The sequence below is a fragment of the Candoia aspera genome, chromosome 2 (genome assembly GCF_035149785.1).
Source record: "Candoia aspera isolate rCanAsp1 chromosome 2, rCanAsp1.hap2, whole genome shotgun sequence".
NCBI classification, from domain to species: Eukaryota; Metazoa; Chordata; class Lepidosauria; order Squamata; family Boidae; genus Candoia; species Candoia aspera.
Genome location: NC_086154.1, coordinates 149465370 through 149492457, shown reverse-complemented (window position 1 = coordinate 149492457; position 27088 = coordinate 149465370). Strand labels below are relative to the sequence as shown.

At 43.4% G+C, this 27088-nt stretch overlaps 1 protein-coding gene across 5 annotated transcripts in view; it reads left to right on the top strand.

The window, feature by feature from the left end:
* The window catches only part of ATP2B3 (ATPase plasma membrane Ca2+ transporting 3), a 121713-nt gene that overhangs the window by 39609 nt on the left and 55016 nt on the right, over positions 1–27088 (top strand). For 3 of the 5 annotated variants that reach the window (XM_063294231.1, XM_063294229.1, XM_063294227.1), the window contains exons 2-7: positions 5376–5541; positions 5653–5957; positions 19983–20180; positions 22252–22509; positions 23335–23460; positions 26929–27054. In XM_063294231.1, the coding sequence (XP_063150301.1) occupies positions 5753–5957; positions 19983–20180; positions 22252–22509; positions 23335–23460; positions 26929–27054 (913 nt within the window). In that variant the 5' untranslated portion in view covers positions 5376–5541; positions 5653–5752. Of the gene's footprint in view, positions 1–5375; positions 5542–5652; positions 5958–19982; positions 20181–22251; positions 22510–23334; positions 23461–26928; positions 27055–27088 lie in introns of those variants that run through there. The other 2 variants (XM_063294228.1, XM_063294232.1) reach the window with 2 other exon arrangements.

The window sequence follows — 27088 nt, the reverse complement described above, 5'->3', positions numbered from 1 at the left end:
CAAGTTGTTTTGTGCTTCCTAAGTACTTAAGAACAAGCTCCCCTTGCTGAGGGACTCTGAGGGACCTGCGCTGAACAGGCGTGCATGGAGTTGTACTGCTGCTTGTTTTCTTTTTAAGTATTTATAGCTGACTCTCAGCAAAAGTTCCAGGCTAGCCTGACAGGAAACCAATAGTTCTCCTATTTACAGAGGGTGGGGGTGGGGTGGGGGAATGTTTCCATGCTTTGGGGATAAAGAGCTACATCTAAGGTTTACTTCTAGTTGGGCTTGACTCCCAATGGTTTTGCTTTCATGGACATGTCCATGTAGATTCTTGGCAGCAATATGGAAGATTGTTTATCATTGCTTTCCTCTGGCATGGTTTTCCAACCTCTCATTCCAGCCTTCAGCATTGGGATTTCATTTCAGGAATGAATCTGCTTAGCTTTTTCAGACACACTAAGGTAGGGATAAGAAACTGATTTGCATTATTCTGATCAATATATTTGTATCCCTGCTTCCAAACTGCTCGAGGCAAGTTAGGTGGGATTTCTGCCAAATGATCTGACAATCATCTTGTGGGGTAAGCTCATCCAGCCTTAACCTAGGGCCCTCTAAATTTCCTGGGAATTCTGGGAATTGTAATCCTAACACATCTGTGTCAGGTTGGGAAAGGCCAGGAAAGGCAGAAAGGATGTCTTGACCAACAACCCAAGACATTTTGCTGTTTGAAACAAATAGATCCCCTCTTCCAAGGCAAGATGACTACTACTCAAAGATAGTTCAGTTACTTGGGGACCTGATACACAAAATCCCACACACACAGTTTTCCCTGCCTGAGAACTAAAAGAAAAAAAAATCCTACTTTTGGAGATATTCGTTACCTTGTGTGTCTTTGACAATGGCTATTTGAAGTTTCATTTAAAGAACTTCCATTTCTTGTTATCTATTGCTTGACCTAACTCTGCTACTGTTAGGAAAGATCTGTGCACAAGGCAATGAGCAACTGCTGTTATTCTGGCTCTGACAGAAAAGTAGTTTCGGCAGGGCACACTCCTGAGCTGGAAGTGGTGACATCCAGTTACCAGGCAACTGTAAAATCCTTGTTTAAAGGTTCAGATTCCCATGCAACCCACCAATGAGAAGCAAAAGAAAAAAAGATCCAAATGAAACATGGCTTAGGCTGGGGATGTTAAATGGTAACCACAATTTTGCCTCTAGGTAATTCCAGTCCTGTGCTGAGAAAATCTGGTTTCTGGGATCTACAGAAATTAAGCACCTGCCCATGATGTCTTTTATCATTTGGGCTTTGCGTCTCTTTGTCTAGTTCCAAGACAAACTCTTCAAGTATAATCTTTTGCCCCCCCCCCCGCCAAAAAAAAACATGGGAAGGGAATTAAAACCCTGCTTTCTGGTCCCTGAAGCTCATCAGTCCATATCCCTTCAAGCATATCTTCACATCCATAAAGATATGTGTTGGACTTCTCTGGTTTATGGTTTGGATCCAAAGGATTGTGTTAGGGTACCATGGATTTGATCATACTAATTAGGACTTTCTGTGGGTGTCTTGAGTTCTAAAGCCAGTGATTATACAAGGCATTGGTGGTTTCAAAGTACAAACTCTTATTGGGCTTGCTTAATTATCCGCATCATTTTTTAGCTCCTGGATGGTGATTCAGAATACCAGGCTAATTCTAGTGGATAAGAAAAGTAAGTTGGCAGAGAAGCATCTATTTTGGAAGAACTCCTGATTTCACTTGACACGAATTTTTCGAAGCAATTTTAAACTACAGTTTGGCTGCATTCATACAACACAGTGAATCCTAAAGTAGACAACTACTTTACTATGTGAGAAACCATTAGTAACCATATTATTTGAACACAGCTACTATTTTAGTTATAACAGGTTTTTTCTGTGACTTTTGGAGGATATTATACCTACTTATGATTACCTACTTATGATTACAGTGCTGCTACTGCTCATCTGCTATAAAAAATCATCTTAATTATCAGTCCTTGCAGAACTATAATGAATACACAGGGAGCATTTTGATAGTTTGTGAGTTCAGAAATTCTCCTTGTTGAAACAAAATAAGTCTGTGTTGCCACAATGAGCCAGAGCCATAGAGCCAGAAGAACACTAAACTTTTAATACTAGCATTGACAAATGAAATCCAGTTTATACAATCAACAGAATCAAGAGATAAAGCATTAATTGACTGGTCCACTTCTAAAAGCAAATGATAAATTGCATGTTTGACTACAAAATCAGTCTCTTTCCGGACATAAACGAATAAGAGAAAGGCTGGTGTCAGTCTTTCTCACTGACATGACAACTGGATGGCACAAGCAAGCTCAAGGTGAGAGAGGAATCCATTTATAAACCTGTATCCTCTAAAGTTTTGCTAAAGCATCCCTCTTAAAATAAGGATTAATTAATTTATATAATTATAAAATACCATATATTTAAAAGGAATTCCAGGAAGAACTAAGCAGGGATTTCTCTACTGGACTGTAATATATGTGTTGTGTTTATTGGAAACCATCCAGAGTCCCTCCTCGGGGGGAGACGGGCAGTGCTAAATTTGATAAATAAATAAATGAAGGATGTTACTACCATTGCATAAATGATGATCACAGAACAGATACTAAATCATGGTGAAAATATGAGCATGGTCACTACATTAGCCACTTGTCTGAATGCTTTGGAATCAACAGTAAGCAGAAAACTGGCTGAGGTGTCCTTCTCAGGACCCTGGACAGATCCTTCGCACTGTCACCAATTTACTGTATAGTCAGCGTTTCCTGCCTGTGCTTGGGGGACCACTGGTGGTCCTTGAGGATACTGCAGTTGGTCATGAGCTTCGGTGCCACCACACTTTTCCAAGTGCTATCAAATTTTGAATGATTTCAGTGTTCTTGGTTGTCATCTTGTAAAATATTGGCATTTTTCATTTAAATGTTTGCAAGAGGTTAGTGTCCTCACTTAAAATTTCGCAGTATTTCAGACAGCAGCACAATCTCCTCCTGAAAGTTGGAAATCTTGCAAGATGTTGACCATTTTAATTTAAAAATATATTTAATTTTGGAGTTCCATGGGCACCACCAAGAAGTCACATGCACATAAAGCAATCCACATAAAGGGAGTAGTTGGGAATCACTACCCTGCAAGCTATTATGCTGGGGTGCATTATGGAGCACAGAGTCCATCCTTTTCTTGCAGTGGTGCATTTGGGAGAAAGAAAAATAATATGTGGGAGGAAAGAAGGAATAAAGGACTTGGGGAGTGGGGTTTCATTCCTGGATAGCACCAGCCACATTGGGCCAAAGCTTTCTCTCTTTGAAATCATCATGAAGAAAATGTCCACTATCAATGAAGAAGCAGGAGATAATGAGGTGCAATTACCTTATTTACATTAGGCATTTGGTGTGTACATGCCCTTTTAGAAGACAAGAAGTCAGCACTGGAAACTAGACATTTGATTGCTCAAATATACGCAGTCTTCCATTTCCTCTTTCTGATAATACTTCCAAAATGTTGTGGATTTAAAGGTGGAATGAATTACATAAAAGCAATTAATAACATAGAGCAGAATGGAGTCGAGGCTTGCTTGTAGTCTTGGAAATTGATGGACCTTGAAGCTATTTAGAAGCCAGAGTTATAGGGTTAGGTATTGAATCTAGATATGTTAGCATTAATTACATTTACTACTCATGAATCATTCAGTACCATCACTATATATCCTAAAGCGTCTATATTCTTATATTATACCCACCAACTCTCCCTCTATGCTACCTTTCTCTCCACATCTGAAGATTTTTTTCACAACATTGGCTGATTTGGTTGGTTCCAGATAGAGTACTGATCCAAGTTTAATCCCCACTTACAGCACTTGGGAAACATATTCAGACATACTTGTATGAATGAATGAATAACTTCACTGATTAGTCAAATGAGCATATCAGAAGGCATACTTGTATAAATTAGGACTGAGGAATGCTTCAAATTTGTTTCCAAAAGTCAAATTGAGGGCAGCCATGCAACCCCTGGAAAAGACACAGCTGTTTTAAGGAGATGCAAAGGTTTACACATCTCCATGCGCCAAAGCACTTTTTAAAAATTAGAATCTGAAGCACTATAGAGCCCTGATATAAATTTATCAGTTCCATGCAGGTTCCTTAAAAATTGGGACTCCACTTCCTTCTTTTTCTGTTAGAACTCACAGATTTATATGAAACCTCTATGCTTTGTTTGCCTTTCATATTCAAACATGAGACCTGTTTCTTTAGCTGGAGATGAATTCAAATTAAGGCCTGAACTCTGCAGATACCCCTTTTCTCCAAACATTATGCACAGTTGCCAGTCAGAGCTAGAAATAAGCACTTATTCCCCCTCCCTTATTTGAAAATAAGAAAATTCCTGTTATCAGTTTTGCTCTTTAACAAGACCCTGATGTGGGGCAGTTTGTGTGTGTGTGTGTGTGTGTTACATATTTCATGCGTATATCCCTTAAATGGTATATTACAGAGAATACTAAGGAATTTCTTTTCTTTGCTTGATTTAAATGCTTGAAGCTTTGATTTATTAATCTGGTAAATTTGCATCCCACTTACATCAATATATTTGAAAAGACAAAGGAGGGTTTGGGTAATATGCAAACCAGTTTAAATTTAATCCATTGATTACAGACCTACATGTAGTTAAATATCTCCCTTACTGTTTTCATCATGCTGCCTTTTACAATGTATCAACATTTATTCAAGCCCTTGGGATTTGCAGGCCCTGCCTTGGAAAATGGCATTTTAAAGAACATCCACAAATTAAGCATGATTAACAAGGAAAGGTTAAGGAAGGTGGAGAGACAGCAAGAGATTTTCAATTGGCACATCACACTATACCAAGCTACGTTTTAATCATAGTTCTTGACTAAGGCACACTGACTGAGTTAAGCCATAAAATGTTGATTGGCAAACATTCATGTTTGGGCTCATACAACAAGCTAAGCTAAAACTAAATATTATGGCTTAATGCAGGGGTGCGGAATGTGTGGCCCATAGGCTTCATGTGGACTACCAACATCCTTTTTGCAGGTCTCTGGATCCCCCCAAAAACATTTAGGGAAAAAAAGGCACATAAAGCCTTAGAGGCAACTATCACACTTCTTAAAACTCTTCACACACACACACATGCACACGCCCTGGCCAAGCCCACTTGGGGGAATTAGCCCTTAAGACTCATGTAGCCCTTGAGCTGATGGAAGTTATACATTCCTGGCTTATTTCTCTGTGTTCCTGCAGACATTGATTGACTTGACAGCTTCAGGCTGTGCTGGCCTGAATGAGTAGCAAGAGCAAATCTATTCATTTTCATGACTGCACTGTTGCTTTTCTAACAGGTTTCCTTTGGGCAGCAGGAACATCCTCTGTGCCAAGCTCTGAGAAGGCCTTCCTCTCTGCTTCTTCCATGGCTTGGTCCCCTGGCTGGCCGGCCTCTACAAAACCTTGTGGCCCCACCCCTGAAGCTCTATAGAATGAATCCAGGAGACAGCTGGGACTGAGCAGGTAAGCAAGAAGAACCTCCAACCAGGAAACAGTGGGGATGGACCTTCTTTGCAGGGTTGACTTTTCCTTTCTGGCCAATGTATGCCTTTCTCCATTCCCCCCCACACACAGGTTTTTCATTCTATCTACCAGGCTAACCTAGCTCAAGTCTACTCTTCATTCCCCACACCTCTGCCCAGTGTACCCAGCCAGGCTGTGGCTCACGTCCAGCATGGGAGACATGGCCAACAGCTCTGTGGATTTCTATCCCAAAAACCAGCGGCGAGAAATGAACCATGCAGGGGGCTTTGGCTGCACCCTGTCAGAGCTGCGCTCTCTCATGGAGCTGCGTGGGGCTGAAGCTCTCCAGAAAGTCCAGGAGACCTACACTGACGTCAACGGGCTCTGCAGGAGACTCAAGACCTCCCCCACAGAAGGTACCAGACGAATGACTGGGCAGGCTCATAATCAGTGGGATCATCAGGTCAGGACTTGGGAGCAGGAGCCAGGGAGCCAGCCAGCAGGATAAGTAGGAGCTCCCATAAGACCTTCTGCAGAGGGAAACAAGTGAAGTAATGCATAACGGTTATCATCTAAGGAACACCAGTGGCATAAGGCCATTGGAAGTAAAGGGAGTAATATGTCCTATCGTGACAAATATGCATTGCTACATTAAAAAATTGGCATGGGGTTGGCTTGCCACATTTTAAAGAAAGCAAAGTAATAAACTTTACCATCTAAAGAGGGTTGTTTGTAAAATGTTTAAATCTGAATTCTACCTTTCTTTGTGTACATCACTTCAGATAATCTCAAATTGTTCTCATTGCTGTTATAATTCAGGGATGCTTCAGCCTCTCTGTATCAACATAGTCTCAGCATCACAATGGAAGCTTGCCAGAATGTAGCCATTCCTTTCATTGAAACTGCTTATATTTAATTCTGTTGCTCCATGGCCTATTCTGTGTAACCCACCATCTCAAAGTCAACTACACATACCTTACGTTCTACATATTCTGGCCCATTAACCCTCTAAGAACTGGCCCTAATAATCTAGCCTGTCCCTAAATAGTCTACGCTTATCCCAGGAAATAAAACATTACTTTCTTGATAAATTAATCAGATTTGCTGATTTTAGTGGCAATATCTATTTAGGAACATATATCTGCATTGATGTTGTAGCATTATTTCAAACCCAAGTCAAAGGCGAGGTGGTGTTCCCTTCAAAACACTATATTGGAATGACTACCCAGCTCCAAAGAGGAAGCTAAAAGGATTTTTGGGGCCTGCACAGTGCAGGCACAAAGACCTCTTCCCTTGAGTAGCAATTGGCCGCATCAAGTTGGATCATCTCAAAACTTTGATTTTGGGGCATCAAAGTGGAGTTACTTGATTTTCCAAATGAAGGCACCATCTCAAATTAGAATGCTATGGTGGTCTGGATTAATGTGACCCATGAGGTAGAGTGGGGCCATTTCACCCAGACATAAGAAACGCCATCTTGAAAAAAGCAAGCTTCCTTTTACCTCACCAGCTGCAAGATGCTTTCTCGAGCACATAAGACTATCTCTATCATTCATCTCCCTCTCTCTCTCTCTGCTCTGTCTCTATCATCTCTCTCTCTATCTCTAGGATTAATTGATTAAGAATTAATTATATTTTCAGTGTTTGGATGCTTAACATCCTTAAAATATCAGGTCCTGGCACCTGACACAGAAATGTACTTAAATCGTTTATTCCCAGGTGGTCAAGGGAGAACTTTGTCAGGGCAGAAGTTCGTGTCTGCCTGGATCACTTATTTGTCATCATTTCTGGCAACAGCCTCCGGAGATTGGGGTGGGAGGGTGAACGTGATTAAAAGGAAGCAGTTTGAGGCTTCTGAAAATGTGTGAAGGGTGTGATTACATATTGTCAATAACTGCCAAGTGTTTTGTGCAATCCTGTTCTGGAATAAAATAACCAGACTGCTGCATGTGTGAGGGAGTTGGATACCTGTGTTATGAGCCTTTGTAAGAGGAAGGAGCAGGACCATTCAATCTTCCTTCCTTCCAAAGCTACAGATCGTTAGAGCAAAGGAAAAAGTCCAATAATCTGTATACCCCACATAGTGTTTCCAGTAGGTTTCATTTAGATCAAGGGTGGGCTATCCACAGGCCTCTGGGTCCCTTCCTTCCCAGCCTCCAAAGCCCACCCCCACATTTGTCTGACAGCAACCATGGATAACAGCAGCAGCACAGTTTCCCATAGAATGCCCTTCTCTTACTTCTTTTTAAAAGCCCTCCAAATGGGTGGAGAGGGAGCTGAAAAACCCAGTTCCAGTCTCTCTAGTGATGTCATGGCATCACTGCCATTCCCTTGAAGCCCTCGACTATCCATTAAAAATCAGAGTGCATCTCCATGTCTCAGATAGTTGGCCACAACTCATTTAGACCATATCCCCCTAGAGTTTTACTCTCTTGCTATGCTCAGTTTACTTGGGAAAAATTCCAAATCACTTTGGTCTGCAGAGCATTAACAAGTAGCACTCTTGGGGAAGCGTGCCATCTCGCCGCCGGAGTGATAATAACAACAACCACAAAAGTAACTGTAGTAGTACAAGGATTTTCCAATGAAGCTATGTGGTGGGAGGTTCAAGGTAAACTAAAGGATGCCCTTCTGCATCCAGAACTTGGTTCCACTGTGGAATCCACCCACCAAAAAAGCTGTAGATTTAGCCTCCAACTTGGATAGCTTTAAAGGGCACATGGGAGGAATTTCAGACTAGAAGTATCTATCCATCATTTTGACTATATATGAGTTCCAGCATGACAGGCAGCGTGCTGTGGGTGGGTACCAGCAGCTTTACGTTCTGCTTGCAGAACATAATCTGCTTGGCCATCATGGTCCAACACAGAGGTACTATATCTGGGCTGCAGAAATCTAGATGACTGCTACATGGCAGCAAAGAATTAAAGGTTTTGCTAACCTCTTTGCTAACATCTTATGATCATCTGTATTTTTGCAGCTCAGGTGTGGTAGTCCAAACTTGGATTAGATGGATATAAAGATGTGACATAGCACAGGAAGTTTTTTATGTTCCTGACAGGAAAAACCTTCTCTTCTACTACACACACATGCATACACAGTGTGTATATACTATGTGTATGTGTGTGTGTGTGTGTGTACACACACACACACACATATACCTCGTGTGTGTGTATACACACACACACACACACACATATATACACATCTAAAGTATGAGCTACTGTTAAAGCAAAAAAAGAAAAAAAGGCCAGTATCCATGACTAACAGTGCAATTCTATGCATATTTGCTCATAAGAAAGCCCTTCTACATTCAATTTTAGTAAGTATGTTTAGGGGCCTAAAGGAGCTGAAGGAAAGATTCACCAAGACCATCCAATTTCACACTACTATGAATCGAGTAGTGGAGACGGATCAATCTATATTAACCTAAATCTCCTGGTTTTGATTCCCTTGACATGGCAAGAATTATGCTGCTTGACTGGAGTTTATACAGACTAAAACTTGCAAAATTTAGAAGGGCTTGATTTAGTCACCCATGGAAGATAGACAGCTTAACTCTTCTGGAGGTGGTTTGACCCAGTGCTTTATGTTCTCCCCTGATTTTTGAATAAAACAGCTGCATTTCCTTCATTCCAGTTCATCCCCAGGGGAAAGTATCAACCTGACATGGAGGTTTGGGCTTTGGGCTGCCCTGCTGGATCCCCTGGGCCTTTTAAATATTCCATTTTGTGGGGCTCTGATACCAGTAACACATTTATCCATTTCAGTGCCCATCCACTGATTCTTCCTCAGGTGACTGGAACAAGAAAAGAGTAGGAAATTCTATTTCCAAGCAGTGGTGAATAACCTATGATGGCCCCTGAAGTTCCAAGAAGTGATGACACAATTTTCTCCCATTTTTCAGCAGGTGGGAAAAAGTGTATAAGGCTTCTCTTAAACTTGACATCACATGGACACCGAGAAAAGGAAATCTAATTCCCTCCATAAAACAACTTGACTTGCATATCGAGTTACCTCATTTTCTGTGTCTATGCAATACATGCAACCATAAAGTAACTGAATGGGCTAGATGCCCACAATGCACAAAGTCACACAAAAACTAATCAAGGTTGTAATCAAGCTGTACAGGCAGATCTGGCTGTGTATGAAACACACACCTGTACCGTAATTCTATTGCCTAAAAGTTGCCCGCTGCTTTTCTAAGGCTAAGCATCACAAGGGAAGAGATTGTAGGAGTTCTGAGCCATAGATTTTAGGTATGCTTGATGCAATTCATGACAATCAAAGAACCTGCCTAAGGATGGTAGGGTCAGCACTTTCTCCCTGGCTCCATTTTCTCTAGTTGTTTTCCAAAAGGGTTTTGAACTTTTCATCTCCTGGTAATGGCAGCAACAGATCACATGGCCCAACTTCCAGCTCAAGGGTGGAAGAAAAAATCGCCACCCCATGTCTATATCCAAAACGGCTTCATAGTTAGCTCTTGTTCTCCTTCAACTGTTGACAAGTTCATAGATGCTTCCATGTAGTTGTCTGGACAACAGGATAGAAGTGTCTTGCCACTGCCTTCTTCTGGGATGCTTCTTTGACTTCCCAGTGTATTGTGCAGCCTTAATATTCTCCCAAGGTCTCCCATCCAAGAATTGCCAGGCCAGAGCCTGCCTTTGTTCCAAGCCCAGATAAAGTTGGCCAAAAGAGTCCCCTTTTGGGGGGAGATGGGCGGTGACGGAAATTTGAAATATAAATAAATAAACAAATAAATAAATGCTGAACACCGTTTAGATTACCAGGGGGGGGGGGGAGGAGGACAGCTTGGGGAAGGCCACCTGTCTTCTTTTCAATGGCAATTGCTGTTGTATTTTTGGAAGACCAGGACACAATTGGTTAAGACTGGAAGGGAGAAATCAGGGGTAGGGTTAGTGTCTTGGCCTAGGGTGCGTTGAAAAACTCACCCCCCACGCACCAAGAACCGGCAAGGGTCCAAACAATTATTTCTATTTGTTCCAAAGCTAGTTGCACTGAGCCACTGGTCTTCTGCACCCAAACAGGCCAAGAGCAGGAACTACTAGGTTACATAGATTTTTTTTTAGATTCTTTTATCCCACCTTTATTATTTTTATAAATAAGTCAAGGGGGGGAACATACCCAACTCTCCTTCCTCCTCCTATTTTCCCCACAACAACAACCCTGTGAGGTGAGTTGGGCTGAGAGGGAGGGACTGGCCAGCCATCAGAAACAATTCAGGCATGTACTACTGTAAACAGAAGATCCCAACTACAAAAATAATGGCTTTACACCTGATAAGGAAACAAGATAACAAGAAAGAAAGACATGGGCACCCTTCATAATATGAAACCATTACAAGCAGGTTCCTAGAAAGGAAATCCTGTAGGTTTATATAAAGGTAAAGGTAAAGGTTTCCCTTGACTTTAAGTCCAGTCGTGTCCGACTCTAGGGGGTGGTGCTCATCTCCGTTTCAAAGCCGAAGAGCCGGCGTTTGTCCGTAGACACTTCCTCCGTGATCATGTGGCCGGCATGACTGAACGGAACGCCGTTACCTGCCCGCCGAACCAGTACTTATTAATCTACTCACATTTGCATGTTTTCGGACTGCTAGGTTGGCAGGAGCTGAGACTAGCAACAGGAGCTCACCCCGTCATGCAGATTTGAACCGCCGACCTTCCGATCGGCAAGCTCAGCAGCTCAGCAGTTTAACCCGCAGTGCCACCACATCCCTTTTTAGGTTTATATATAAGTTGAGCCCAAATCCTGATATTCTAAGAGGCTGACCCTGTGTTTACAAGCGAAAGAGGCAAGGAGGCATGGCAGCATATGTCCCTTGATCCTTTCAGGGTGTAAACTCTCTAATCAGTTAGTCATAACCAGGCCCAGACTGGCAAAATAATAAAAATTCTATTCCCAAGAAGCTACATAGGAGATACAGCAAAGAACATAAACGTAGGTAATACTACATTCCTAAGTATGATTATACAATTGATTCAATCTGAGTTCTTATTCCAGCTCTCCATACGGGGCCAAAGATGTCACTGGCTGCTTGTAGAGGCAGGCAGTCCTGCACCAGAAGGACAGACAGCACTGTAGCTTCTGATGCTGTTTTGACGCTGCGGTGATTAAGGAGAGCAAAGCAACTTTTGGGAGAGATGGGCGGCAGCAAAATTTGAATAATAAATCAATCAATCAATAAACTGCCTCAGGCAGCAGATGCTGGGAGCACATGAAGCACCAAGGAGTTTCCAGCTCCACATGGTCTTGACCTTGGGGTCAGATCATCTGAAGGACCGTCTCTTCTCACAGTTCATTCCTTTGCCAATCTCAGTGTGGTGCTTTCTCAGGCTTAAACCCAGCCAAGGCCTTCTGAAGCACAACCTCAGAACAGAAAGGCTGAGTCCTGAGAAGCAGCGCCTATAAGCTTGAGTATTGTACCCCGCCCCCCTTGATAATAAGTTACTACATAGGAGTCACACGCATTTAGCTGTTCACAAGCAACCATTTATTTTGAGGATAATTGTTTTTCTTCCCCCAAGGGTACTGTATGTGTGCAGAGGGGGTGGAGGGAGCTAGGAGTGATGCTGTTGCAGTCCCAGAGACCCTGAGGGCCTGAGGTTTGGGCAGACTGAAGTAATGTCCTTCCTAGCCATTGTGTGCATCTTGACACAATCTTAGCTCATGTTTCTGTTCCTTTCTAAAAGGACAGACAAACCAAGGGCTTCTCTGCCCTGCTTTGCTCTCTGCAGAACAATCTGGGTTTCCAAGTGTGGGAAGGCAACAGAGCTCCCAGAAAGCACCAGAGGATTCAGAGCAGATGCATTCTGCCTGCTTGCCTACCTCCACCTCTCCCTTTGCTGGTTTCTCCTTGAATTGTCCTTGAGGTTGCTGCAGCCGAGGCTGGTTCATTCTCTGCTGCAGGGAGCTGCAGGCTTTTTCCCATTGCACGGAGAGGAGAAGGAGGAGGGGAACCAGGCGAGGAAGAGCAGAGCAGCGGGCAAGTGCTGCAGGGAAGGAAGGCACTTGGTGGGTTCGGCACAGGAGAGGAGGAAAAAGCAACCAAAGAACAACCAGGATGCAGAAGAGGTTAGATGAGTGTTCCAGAGGAACCCAAGGCAAACATTTATCTCCATGGGTCTCAATGGCACTGCCAGGGTTGAAGCACCCAGGACAAGAGGCTCCACAAGCGTTCCTGGATGACCCACATTTCCTGTGCCTGTGCCCCCACTACTTGGCAACCATGCTGCCTTTACCCCATGCCACTCCTGTCCTTTTCTCCTTTCCATCTCTTCCCCTCCTTTTTGTCTTTCTTTCTGCTCATTCCCTCCTCCCAGGCATTAGCAGTTCTGCTGAGTTTTCTCAGACCTGAATTTGGGGGCTGTATCTGGCAAGGCAGCCTAGGGGTGCCCCTGGTAGCTCATGTATCTTTTCGCTTGGAGACGGAATTTGAGATGATGCAATTGTTGTTCTTCTTTTACATTTCATGGTAAGCTGCCTGGACTGACATTCATTTCTCTAGAGAAAACTGGAGCTAAATTCTGCTCTGACCAAAGCCTTGTAGTTACCTGGTTACAAGGAGGCTCGATAAGCTTGGCTGGTTAGTTCCTCAACCATGGCATACCTTTGTTATAATGGGCCATGCTCTGGTCCCTTCAGCTGGTTTCCTGTAAGATCTTTTATTAGGAGAAGGATCTTTGAAAAGGATTCTGATTCTGAAAGATTACACTGGGTTCCTATCCCCTATTAAGCCCAGTTCAATGTGCTAGATTTACATGCCTGAGGCCATGTCCCCGCTTGTATCTAACATACCCTGATGACATCTTTCTTTCTGTCATGTCCTCCTGGCACTGCCTTCATCTTATTCCCAGCCCATGAGCAAGACAGTCTTAAGTTAGTTGTACCAATGTTCAAGTCATGTTTTCCCCTTATTCCAACACGATCCAAGGGCAGCCTTGAGGCCAAAAATACTGTTAGGCTTTGATCTTTTGATCATGTGTCATCAGGTAGGGGTTGACTCTTAGCAACCACATAGATAAACTTCCAGGGCGATCTATCCCCAACCTGGCCCTTCAGGTCTTCTAACAGTGCACCCATCACCACTGTAATTTAGTCCATCTACCTTGCTGCTGGCTGTTGTCTTTTCCTCTTTCCTTCCATCTTTCCCAGCATTATAGACTTCTCCAGAGAGCTAGGTTTTCATACCCATTAATTATCTTGGGGAAGTCAGATTGCTGAAGTGACTTGAAACAGACAAGAGAGTAGAATAGAGATTGTCAAGGAGGACAGCCAAATTCATGCTGGTATAGTTTTCTGCTGACTCAAGGGTGGGTGGAGAGCACGAGAACTTGGTGGTGGAAAGGCCCTGAAACTATATTAACCTGCCAAAAAACTGTCATCATCTTTCCTCCCACTGTTTCTTTCCAATCTTACTCCCTATGTAGAAAAGGCTGTTGATCTGAAGATAGGGTTGACCAGAAAAATGACTGAGGGACAAGAATCCAAGGGAGGAAAGATTTACCTTTTCAAGGAAGAGGAAAATTCAGAAGACTATTGCAGATCCTCCTGTACCATATCTAATTAGGTCTCCTGTTCTGATCCATGGAAGAGACTGAAATCATTTTTCTGAACAAATTCTCATATTCTCTGTTCTATAGGAACAGTCTTGAGAGAATGTAGACCAAATGCTTTGAACCCAATGTAATGTATACAAAATAGGATCTGTTATTGTAATTATTGTTTTGCAGGAAACAATAATGATACTGCTTGTTTTTTTCAGAAGGAAGTCCCATTGTGTTGAAGTGGGCATTCCATTTTAAGCATGTTTAGGATTGCAATTTTATTATAAGCTGGGGGCATATTATGCAGAGGATGTTCCTCTATTTTGTGGATGCACAAGTTGTAGTCCAGTGAGGGGTTGGGTGCAGTTGCTGAAAGTCTCCTCAAAGAACTATATTCTACACAGATTTCTGGAGGGGAAAATTTGATTACATAGAAAAACTATGAACAGGAGGAATGAAGCATAGTAGAACATTTAAATATTCTACAGAATCTTACATCTTAAACCTGTATGGAATGCACACATGCAAGTGTGTGTGCTTTGGAAAAAAATTAAATGGCCCCATTTCTTTTGGACTGTTGCTCTTGACAGGCTGCCCAAAAGCTGGCGCACCTGTCACAGCAACAGAGGTTGTACATCTCTACTCTGGTCAAAGACCTTCTTCATTGGAAGGGCTATCCATTCTCAGCCAATTAAAAGATGGTGCACTATATGAAGGGTGAGCACAGAAGGCTTTTGAAATGCATGCTCAAGATTGATACCTGGACCCCAAACTAAGCAGCAGCAACAGTTCTTCTGATCACAGTCTTTTCCACCCATTGGAGATTTATTATATTTTTTCTTTTATCCATTTCTGAGGTGATGCTTAACTGACCACTCTAGTTTATAACATCACCAAGATCTATGAGCTCTTTAGAGTAGAAGAATAGATCAGTCCCTGCCCCCAAGCAAGTGAGCACACAATCTATAGTTCACAGAGCAGGAGGTGAGATCAATACAATGTGAGAAAATGCTGTTTTTTAGAATAAGATGTTGGTGAAACCCATAAGCCTGAAGACAATCCTCTTGCCTTCTGCCAGGTCCTTTGCCCTTCCTGATTTAACTAATGATAATGCTAGTTCTCAAAAATGTTTCATCTGGGAAGCATTGACCTTTCATGCCCTTTTTATTGCCTGTCATGTCTCCAGGCTCCAAGAGTAACAGTGGGAGATGAAGTCTTTGGAAGAGTGCCAGAAACAGAGGAGAAATTCTGACTGAGCTGTATCCATGTTTGCATCTTGTTTCAAAATGCAATAGGCAATGTGGCATATGATACGTGTGATGCGGTTGGTTTCCATCTGGGTTTGGTGTGTGTGGCACGAATGTTTTGTCTGTCTGTATTTTGCTAGAGATGATTCATTTTCAGCATGTTGGGTCTCTGGGGCCATTATTAGTGCCTGGGCTTCAGAAGTTCTGACCCAACTTCACTCAGGCTTTTTGTGTCTCTGAACCTCCTCCATTTCCTTCTCTGGAATGTGTGTTAGAACAGAAAGCAGCAATCAAAAGAATGGATCTGCATTTTGGCATTCCAATCCCTTTGCATCTTACCTTTGGACAAATCCTTTTACCTCCTCACTTTACATTTTGGGAGATAAATGTTTTGTGGCTGGTAGAACACACTCTTACAAATGGATCCACCTATCAAAAAGGTTGGGCCCCATCCAGACCTGTAATGGGAGACTGGGCAAAGAGATGCTGTCAAGGGAACGGTCAGATAAGAGAGAGCATAGCCCACAGCTGGATAGTGGGTGGGGCGAGAGGCTCAGAAGAGACCCTCCCTAGTTTCTCGGGCTGTAAAGGAGACTGGGGGAGGAGGGGAATTGTACTTTCAGACGTGCAAGATTGATGTTGGCCTCTCAAGGTAAACCAGATAGGAATCACAACCAGATGAGCTAATTCTACTTTATTGTAAAGCTACATTGACAGAATCTTGCAAGTCTGAAAGTACAGTACAATTCTTCCAACGCCCCCCCCCCCGCATCTTCTTTACAGTCCAAGAAACTAGGGATGGTCCCTTCTGAGCCTCTTGCCCTTCCCACTATCCAGCTGTGGGCTATGCTGTCTCTTATCTGACAGTTCTCTTGGCAGCATCTCTTTGCCCAGTCTCCTCAGGTCTTTGCCACATACCATTATAACACATAACATTCTGCCATATTTTGCCTGATTATTAATATCTGACCCCAAAAATGGAGGCACTTTAATTCCTTTGAGGGTCCTTGCATCCAAGGTGCCACCATTTTTATTCTGTGTCTTAATCCAGCAGCTTCTTTCACAGACATTAATGAGCAGTATTATTTATCCTCTTGCCATGGACTTTTTATTGTCTTTTATCTTGTAAGCTGTCGGAGCTGGAGTAATTCAGTGACATACAACTTTAATAAATTATAATTACCATCACCGCCATGTTGGAAAAAGCTTCTGCATGCACTTGCTTCACCTAAACAGGATATTAAGAGCACAGGGGCAAGCCAGATTTTTTTGTGGTCAACTGGTAAGCCTAGAACCAAAAAAGAAATTGCACCCATGGACTATAATATCCTGTGAAATTTTGCTAGCTAATGAGAGAAATGGCTCCTTTATGGCTATAGGCATGCAACACACTGAACCTGGTTAATTAATTAACCCACTTTCAGGGTTTGAACAATTCATCGAGCTTTAAGCTGACCAAATAAATGAGGCTCACATGACATGCTCAACCACAAAAAAACCTTACCAAGGTTAATATTCTCCAAGAGTGACAAGTGCAAGGGTAACTGATAAATCTTTGCCTAATCTTAAGTAAACACAGTCTTTAAGTAATAAAAACTGGTGAGGATATTACAAATGATATGTATTATATTCTTAGCAGAAAGCTTCTTTAAACAATCACAAGGGGATGAAACTTGGTGGTTGTTTTAAAAAAAAGAAAATTTGTGTCCTCATGTTTCTGTACACTTTACTATTAGAGTTCATTTGGGGAGCACTGCCTGCCACCCAGTGCCCAAAATCAAATTATCTTGAACCTATTTATCAAATATATGAGAGAATTAACACTTAACAGTTTAATATTTATGTTTAATATAATTGTTTAAACCAAATCAGAGTTTTAACACATGACAATACATTATTGTTATTGTTATTAATTATTATTATTCCTTTCAGACATCAGAGGGCTTGCTGGGCTGACCAAAAAACACCCACGATTCTAGTCCCCTAATTTTAGTTCGTTTTTTAACTGAAGCATATATTTCTTAGCATTCTGAGTACCCCTGGCCTCCGTTAATTCAAAGGAGAAGCATGACTGTTTGTGGCCTCCTTGTCTTGAAAAAGCAGAGGCCCCGCTCTGGCTCCCCAGGGCCAGCTGTGGAGGGCATTTGAGAGCAACCTCCGGCCTGCCATTCTTGCTGCTTGCCTGGCTCTCTGGCATTTTTAATATTTAACCAGGCCCTCCCTCCTGAGTCAAAAGCCGAGGAAAGGTGAGCAAAGGAAAAGAGGACCACTGCAGTGCCACCCAGTTGGCCCTTTTATCTCCCAGGAGCCGCTGCATCCCAGCCTGGAGTGAAGTCCTCCTCCTTCTCTGCAGGCGCCAAGTCTTTGAAATGCAACCTACACCCATTTGCTTCTGTTGTGAGGTTCACTGCTTCCAGAGAAGGCTGGGGATAGAACAATGCCCCAACATTTCAGAGGGGGAAACTGAGTGGACAGACGCTCCAGTCCCTTCAATCCGGGGTAGCCTTTCTCAACCTTTTGACCCTGGAGGAAACCTTGAAATATTTTTCAGGCCTCGGGGAACCCCTGCACATTCAGGCTCAAATATAGGCCACCAGTTACAAAATTATTATATTTGTTTCCTGTGTAGGCCTGTATATATGCATTAACAGTGTTCTTAAACTAAAAATAAAGAAAGAAACTTGCCTCTTCAATGTGAAGTTGCCTGAATTTGAAATAATTTTTTAAATAAACTCTGATCTCCCAGGGAACCCCTAGTGATCTCTCGCAAAACCCTAGGCTTCCACAGAACCTTGGTTGATAAACCCTGATCTGGGGCAAGCCTGCCCTGCCACATTTTATACTGCTCCTGCTTATTCCACTGGGAGGACTCAGGGAGGCGGACCCCCAAATCCTGCTTCACAGTGCTAGACAAGACCAGGCCAACCATGCTGTGATTAAGAAGTTTTTCAGCTCCCTTCCAGACTTCTCCCCATGAAGAGGGGGAGGGCCCATTGTATAGTTTTGTTATGGTGAGAGCAGTACACTCAATCTACCAGCCCTCCTGGCTGGGAAGGAGCAGAGAAATGGAGAGGAGATATTTAACTGTGAAAACTGGGCTGAGGGGGATATAGTAAGTACCTGCCAACCAAATGGTGGAAGAGAGACGTTTTTTGCTTAGATGTTCCACATAGGCCAGGATGCAGTTACATGGCTTTATTCTCCGGACTTAATGGTTTTATCGAGGGGGTGTGTTTTGTTTTGTTTTGTCTTCTTCAAATACAATATCAGCCAGACTCCCTTGGGGGGGTGCTCCCCTCAGCACCCCCACCCCTTACCCTGATGGTAAAACTACTTGGCATTTGCTATGGGAACAAATTTCTAATCTGGGCCAAACCGATAAAGAAGATAGGGGCAGGAAAGTTGTACTAGGCTCCACATTTGGACTAAGACATTGTGTCTGTTGCATGCTGAAAGTGATGACTGTGACCAAATTTATTTCACAATAAATGGGTTTTAGTATCTTTGCGTAAATCAGAGTTCATTCGTGCTTTGCCCTGATAAAATGTTGACAAAATTCCAGAAAAACATTAACTCTCCTAGTTCTCCTATTCCTTTGAATCAGGCACTTGGTTTTAAGGGGGGCGGGGAGGGGGGAGGGAGACCATAGGAAGCAGAAATGTATTGCCTTCCCTTACAACTCTGCAGTAGAAGGAAGGATCTTTCCCCCCATTAAGGACCTATAGTGCAACCTAGTCAGGTATGCAGGATTTGTCCTCAAAGTCATAACTGAGCACTGTAAGAACGTAGAGGATCTTTTGCCAGTTTTTAAGAGGGCAAAGCCACTTACTAAGGACACCTACTTTAGACTTAAACCTACACTTTCCTTTTTTCCTACAGTGCTTAAAGTGTTAGACCGGCATCAGGGCACACCAAGTTCAAATCCATCCTCAACCACAGGATTTCCTGGGTGACTTTGGGCCAATCACTCTGTCTCAGCCCAACCTACCTCACAGGTGGCTGTTGGGGGCCAGGGGGAGAAAGGCAGGAGGGAGCATGGTGTATGCCACCTTGAGCTGCTGAACAAAAGGAGATTTAAATAGGAGATATAAATAGGATATAAATCTAAATAAATAAATGAATATAGCTTACCCTCCTGTTCTTGTGGCATTGTCACCTCATCCCAGGCCATGATCTAGGCAGCCTTATCCCACTGTTTTCCATACTGCAAACCACCCAGCAGGCCCCTAGCAAGAGAACATCAGGAGAGTTAGGACCCTGCACCCACATGCCAGCAATAATTTTAATTGCCAGGCAAGAGCTAGAGTTATCTGAAGTTGTTTTGTGAGGGCTCTATCTATATAAACCCACCCCTTCATCTGCATAGCTCCACTTCAAACGTTAAAAGAATAAACCTAGGTGGTAAGAGAATGTCTGGAGAATGATTGAATGTTGAGAACAGAACAGCCTTCCCCCACCTAGTACCTTACAGCTGGGGACAATGGACACTGTAGTCTAGCGCCTGAGGTACCAAGTTGGGAAAGCTAGCTAACACATTTTTCTCCTGGTACATTTACATTTCCTGGCCTGCCACAAAACAGGCCAACAAGACGTGCTGCCTCATGCCTACCGCTCTCTTCTTTGACCCCAGGTCTCTCCGACAACACAGCTGACCTGGAAAAGAGAAGACAGATCTACGGACAGAACTTTATCCCCCCAAAGAGACCCAAGACCTTCCTGCAGTTAGTGTGGGAGGCACTTCAGGATGTGACCCTCATCATTCTTGAAATTGCTGCCATCATCTCCCTGGGACTGTCTTTTTATGCTCCACCGGGTGAACAGAGCGAAGGTGCGGTTGGATCCTTGCCGTCTCTGCCATGATGTCCACAGAGGGGTGGAGTTCCTCATTCCAAGAGATTGGGTCGCTGCCAGTTTCATTTCCCAGAACATTCCTGGCAGAACATTGCTCTGGAGCATTATGGGAACATATAACCAAGTGCCACCACTGAAATGCCCCATGGCCACCCAGTGCCAGAGATTGATTGATCTGAATATCTATATTCCATTCCAGTCACACAACTCTGGGCAATTCACAAGAGAGATCCCTACAATAAACCAAGCAAGCTCCTCCTCAAAGCCATAAAATAGCCATAAAAACAGCAGTAGAATCTGGCCCATCATAACAGATAAGGCAATGGCACAACAAACAGTGCTTAGATTCTGAATGCCCAAAGGAACAACACTCCTTTGGTCATCTTCTTAAAACTATCCAGAGTGGGGGCTGCCCAAATCTCAGGGGTGGGAGTGGGGAAACTGTTCCCAAGGGACAGGGTAGCCATTGAGAAGGCCTGATCTCTCACCCTTCTCAACTCTTGAAGGAGGAAACCTAAAGGATCCATTCCTGAATGGAGCCCACAGGACAGGCAGACTCCCTTCAAAGGAGGCACTCCCTGATATAATATGTAAACATGAAAGGCCTTTGATGGACCTAGAGAGTGCAAATCCCTGAAACTGACTATCACATCCATGACTTAACAAATTGGAAGTGTAATATGTCTTTCATACTCTATGGTCTCCCTGCTGGTGATTCCCAGGAACCACTACTCCCAGGAACCTCTGGCTTCCCACTTCTTCTCCTCATGTAATGTTCTTAGGGTAGTTTACAGCTCCTACACTGATCCCCACAGGTAATTCCCTTTCTCAAGTGCCAGCTCTTTCCAGTGGCTGCACAAATGCAGACACAGGAGATGGCAGCCAGGAGATACAAAACTCTCTTCGCTGCCACCTAATGGTCCATGGGTCAACCAGTCAACCAAGTCAGCCCATAGTTTCAAGGACTTTTTAAAAGTTCAGTTGGTCCACAGTATAACAGAAAAGAAAGGAAGCAAAGCACTGCAGTGTATGAGGTAAATCAGAACATTGTGCATACCAATTGGAGATGTAGGAAACCACCCATCACAGCCCTTAGAATTGCACATTAAAGCTGTCCGGGCCACAGGGCAGCCCAGAGCTGTTCTGGGTGCACAGTAAGGACAAACTGTGAGGGCAGCAAGATTTCTTGCAAGCTCCACAATGGGAGGGGAACAGTTGTGCTGATTGTGTGGATGTGGCATCAAAAGTTCTATCCTTAGATGGTGGATCCATCTGCCTTCTTTGCAGATCAACCGGGTCAGCCAAGAGACATTGATTCTGCAAGTTGGACTGCTCAACTTAATCAAATTTCTTCACACTGACCGATCCCTTTGTCTGCTGTGCTGATTCATCTTTTTATTTATGTTTGTATACTTTTATTATGCAAAAGTGACTTTCACGTACACAACAACACTCTGAAATGGAGGCTTGTTTTACCCATTTCACCTAGGCAAGATCAGGGTGTTCAGGCTGGTTTAATTCAGTTACCATCCGTTTACTCACCTATTACTGAGTTGTTTATACTTCAGCCCACTTCTGCCAAAATCCATTTGGAGTCGTTAGGAGAAATCATCCAGTCCTATGCAATTTTGCAGTGGCTTATAAGCATCAATAGGCAAAACAACCAAGTTAATAATACTTGTATTTATGAGACCTCATCCTGACAGTTGTATGAGACTTAGGGCATATTAATACTGGAAAATTAAATGGCAAATTCGGCAATCTTTATAGCTGTTGCCTCACTCCTGGGGTACTCAGACCTGTAGCTCTTTGAGGAGGAGAGTGGGCTGTAAGAAGGAGGTAGGCACCCTGGCACCATCTGGACAGTTGGACCTCTAATCGCCAGCGGCCCCAGATATTGTGGCTGATAGAATTATGGGAGTTACAGTGTGAAACATTTGGCACCTCTCTCTGTGTCAGATTCTTACAGCTTTAAGGAGAAGAGTGATGAGTGGTCAGAGCAATAGGAGCCTTCCCCTACCCAACACTTTCCTCTTTCCTGTGTCCAGCCTGCGGGAATGCGTCAGGGGGCGCAGAGGATGAGGGTGAGTCAGAAGCTGGCTGGATCGAAGGCGCTGCCATCCTACTGTCAGTGATCTGCGTGGTGCTGGTCACGGCATTCAACGACTGGAGCAAGGAGAAGCAGTTCCGAGGTCTGCAAAGCCGCATAGAACAAGAACAGAAATTCACCGTCATCCGCAATGGGCAACAGGTCCAAATTCCCGTGGCTGAACTGGTGGTGGGAGACATCGCCCAGATCAAATATGGTAAGGGAGAAGGCAGGGGAGGGATGATCAGTCAGCTTAGCACAGCCCTGCAAAGGCAAGTCAGCAGCACCGTGATGTATCAAGAGATACCTCGGGGACTGGACTTAAAACAAGCCTGATATCTGGTTATCTCTCTGGGAATTCCAGAGATACTTGCTGAGCAAAGGGCTTTGTGGGGTCCCAGAGCGGGGTGAGTTTATAGCTTTGTGTGATCTCCTTGTACAGGCGTAATGCAGAGATGCCCAGTCTCAAAGTTTATGATGGGACGTCAGGGAGGAAAACTTGGGGTTGATCTCTAAGATTATCTAGGACTGTGTCTAGACAAAAGCTTTGTTTCTCATTATGCCATTGCTCTTTAATTTCTTGTTTTTCAAGAAATGCTGCAAATTGCCCACAGAACATTCCTGTTCTATGTTCATTTCAAATGATCTACACCACAGAAACCTACACTATTCTGTCCCTGCCAGGATTTAGATGAGCTGTTCCTTCCCTCATTCACTCCCCAATACGATGGCAGTTGCAGACATGTGCACAGCTGTCTGTACATCTATTTTGTTGTTCTTCCTTACACTTAATTCCAGAAATGCAGTTATTGCAAGCATGCATATCTTTTACAAGCTTTTCCCACTGAAATTCTGGAAGTACTAAGGACAAGGGTATGGCTGATTATCAAATAGCAAGCATGCGTGTTCCTCATTTAGTAATTAAAGGGGGGAAATGGGTAGCTTTGGGTGGCATCCAGTGTAGATAAGTGGCATAAGACTGTAAGCCAAGATTATTTGTTGATAGAGCCCATTACTTTGACCTGTTTCTCTTCCCTCTTAGGTGACCTGCTTCCTGCAGATGGAGTGCTTATCCAAGGGAATGATCTTAAGATAGATGAGAGCTCCTTGACGGGGGAGTCAGATCATGTACGCAAATCAGTGGACAAAGATCCCATGTTGCTATCAGGTGAGGGACATCAAAGAAAGGGCTGCATCTCTAAATGCAGAACTCTGGCCTGATGTAATCACTGAGCCAGTTTGGTGTAGCAGTTAAGGCACTGGGCTAGAGACTAGGAGTTCTAGTCCCACATTAGGCACCAAGCCAGCTGGGTGATCTTGGGCCAGTCACTTTTTGAAAGCCCTAGGAAAGAGACAATGGCAAACCACTTCCGAAAAACCTTGCCAAGAAAACTGCAGGGACTTGTCACCAAGAATTAAACTGATTCAAAGGCACAATATGTGTCTTCAAAAACCATTACTATTAACATATCTCTTTAAAAAGGTTAACTATGATACTATGTCAAAACTAAATAGCAACATAATAATATAACTATATTACTATTTTCTAATAAAACTGTGTAGTTTAGAATAGATGCCAAATCTACTACTCTATATGTAAAAATGAGAGCCAGTTTTGTGTAGTGGTTAAGGCATCAAGGGACGCGGTGGCGCTGCGGGTTAAACCGCTGAGCTGTCGATCGGAAGGTCGGCGGTTCGAAACCGTGCGGCAGGGTGAGCTCCCGTTGCTCGTCCCAGCTCCTGCTCACCTAGCAGTTCGAAAACATGCAAATGTGAGTAGATCAATAGGTACCGCTTCGGCGGGAAGGTAACAGCGTTCCGTGTCGTCATGGTGGCCACATGACCCGGAAGTGTCTATGACAACGCCAGCTCTAAGGCTTAGAAACGGAGATGAGCACCGCCCCCTAGAGTCGGATTCGACTGGACTTTACGTCAAGGGAAACCTTTACCTTTACCTTAAGGCATCAGACTAGAAACAGGGAGACCAAGAGTTCTAGTCCTGCCTTAGGCACAAAGCCAGCTGGGTGACCTTGGGCCAGTCCCTCTCCCTCAGCCCTGGGAAGGAGGCAATGGCAAACCACTTCTGAAAAACCTTGCCAAGAAAACTGCAGGGACTTGTCCAGGCAGTCTCCAAGAACTGGACATGATTGAACAGATCTTTAAAAAATGTAAAAATAAGGTGAAGAAAATACTGTATATCCATTCCTTTCTGTAAGGGACTCCTGCATGTCTCCCCTGGGATCCTGTGTGGCATGTAAAGGATGTCTGGGTGTATAGGTTTCCCTTGCTTCGTGCCCATGTAGTATGATGCAATTTATCATTTTTGTCCAAAATGTGATTTGTGCCAGCATAAATTTATGCCAAAGGTCTGGAAACATGCCAAGGTTTTTCCCACTCAAACTAGTTGAACATTTTCCCTCAAAAACCCCTTTCTGCCTTCTTAAACGTTATGAGCACATTTGTCAATGCATTTAGGTTACAAAATTTGACACCATATCCCCACACACCCTTTTTTCCCATGGGGTCAGTGTCTTGCTTTCTGCAAATTCACTTTATGAGAGGTTTTCAGGTAATATAAGCTTAGCACAAAGCAAGGGAAGCTGTATTTGAGCTATGCAGATAGTTCACATGTTGTAACAGCAGAAAGGAAGTCATAATCTATTGGTAGATTTCTGGGTGATTATGGTATTATGGAGATGCCATTCTGTTGTGGTGTCTATCCCTGAATGGTTTTGTTGCCATGCTTTAAGTGAGCCTTGAAGACCTGATTCTCTTTTAGGATGAGGAATGGTTTTCTTTGGCTGTCCTGTATTAACAGGCTTTGTTTTTCTTTGGTTTTCAGTAGTTTTATCAGGCAATTGAGTAGATATCAAATTGATAGAGCTGCTTGACTCAATAGTCTCTGGTGGTTTACCATAAAAATAGCCAATAATAATTTAAAAAAAACAGTAAGATGGCATGGCCTGATAAAACTAATGATTTGATAAAATAAATAGATCAGTCAAGGTTTTTTTCGGCAGCAGCAACCACAACATCATGCTTTCCTTCACTGAAATAAGCAGGATTGTGTGTGGTTTGTACAGAAGGACTGAGAGCTTTATTCCATTCTGGAACTCCAAACAAATCCTTGGTTCAGAATCCTTTCGCCCTACGTTCCACTGCATAAAGTTCTAATAGCTTGAGATCCTACTAAAAAACAAAGAAGCACCCACAGTTGCCCCACAGTCTTCAGGGTTCCCTTGAGAGCCCAGGGCTCTGCTTGAAACCCATCCCTGCCGGAGGGCTGGTATTACTGTTGTCATGGGACCTACTTGGCACATGGATCCCAATGCAATTCCTTCCTTAACGGAAGCACTGCAAAAGCAGCCAAGTGCACAAGGGCAGATGTGGGGAGAGGGATAGGAGTGTGTCTCCACTGGCAGGGAACCAATGACTTCCTTTATTACCTCCCATCAGACTCTCTATTATTCCTTCACTGTAAGTGCAACTGCCCAGCAAGAAGTGCTGGTTTGGGGGAAACCAGAGCAATGCACAAAGCAGTGGGCTATGGATCAGGATGGAGAACTCTGAAGCTTAATGACACTATTGAGAAGTGAGGCTTAAGCTTAACTGAAACATTGGACTGGTGGTATGGCACCTCATCTCTATTTTTCACACTGGGTACCAAATGCTTCAGAAGCTCCTGGGGTCCTGTGAGGCTCTTCTAAGAGCTAAATATACTTATAATAAAATCAGTGCTTTTAAAAACAAACACAACACCACTTATAGTTGAGCAGGCATTATTGAAAGCAAAGAAGCAACGGTGCAGGTAGATAGTATTAGTGTGAAGTCAATGGCACTTGCACCCTCCAAATCCAAGTCATCTTTTTCCCAGACAAATCCAAAGGGCTGTTTTTTCTAAACCACAAAAGGTCCCACACACCAGAGACTTGGAACAGCCAAAAGCCCATTAACGTTTTGTCTTCTGTTCAAAGCCAGATAGCATAATGATTTGGACGAATCACTGGCATGAATCATACAAGTTACTGACACTGATTGGAAATAGGGAACACCACACAAAGATCACCTAGAAAGGTCTAGTGTTCTTTGACAGGAATTAGTCTTTCTTATGGTTCTCTTCAGGTTAAGCTTCTGGGAAAGCATGGTTTTTTTTGAAACCCAAGCTGATGACCAGTGGCTTACAGCAGCAGATTTCAGGTTTGCTGTTGTTATAGATGTAATTGTTGTCATTTACATGTCGAGAATTATCAACTGCAAAATATTAGCTCTGGTGAGACTCTGAACACAGGCCTAGCCCTGCATGTAGCACCCATTAGTATTCCTTCATCCAAATGTCTCTTTTCCCATGATGCTGCTGCAGCCAGGCAATCCTGGGAAAATTCACATCTGCTTTAAAGAGTTGCCCCAGGGGCTACATGAGGCCCCTCTCTGCACTGCAAAGCATATTTTTCCCTTCAAGCCCCAAGTACCTGCACAGCCCTATGAGAACTCTTTGCTAATGTTTTGCAAATCATTAGATGTCAAACAACTCTGTACCCATTCCAGAATACACCACCTTGTAATGAGTCCAGAAGATCTGTCTCTTGGGTTCCTGACATTTCCATTTAGTATTCTTCTGACTTCTCTTTTGGTTTAGGTACCCATGTCATGGAAGGCTCTGGGCGGATGGTTATCACAGCTGTTGGGATCAACTCACAGACTGGAATTATCTTTAGTTTGCTGGGTGCTGGTGGGGAAGAGGAGGAAAAGAAAGAGAAAAAAGGTAAGGTCTGCTCTCTGATCAAGGTAAGCACTTC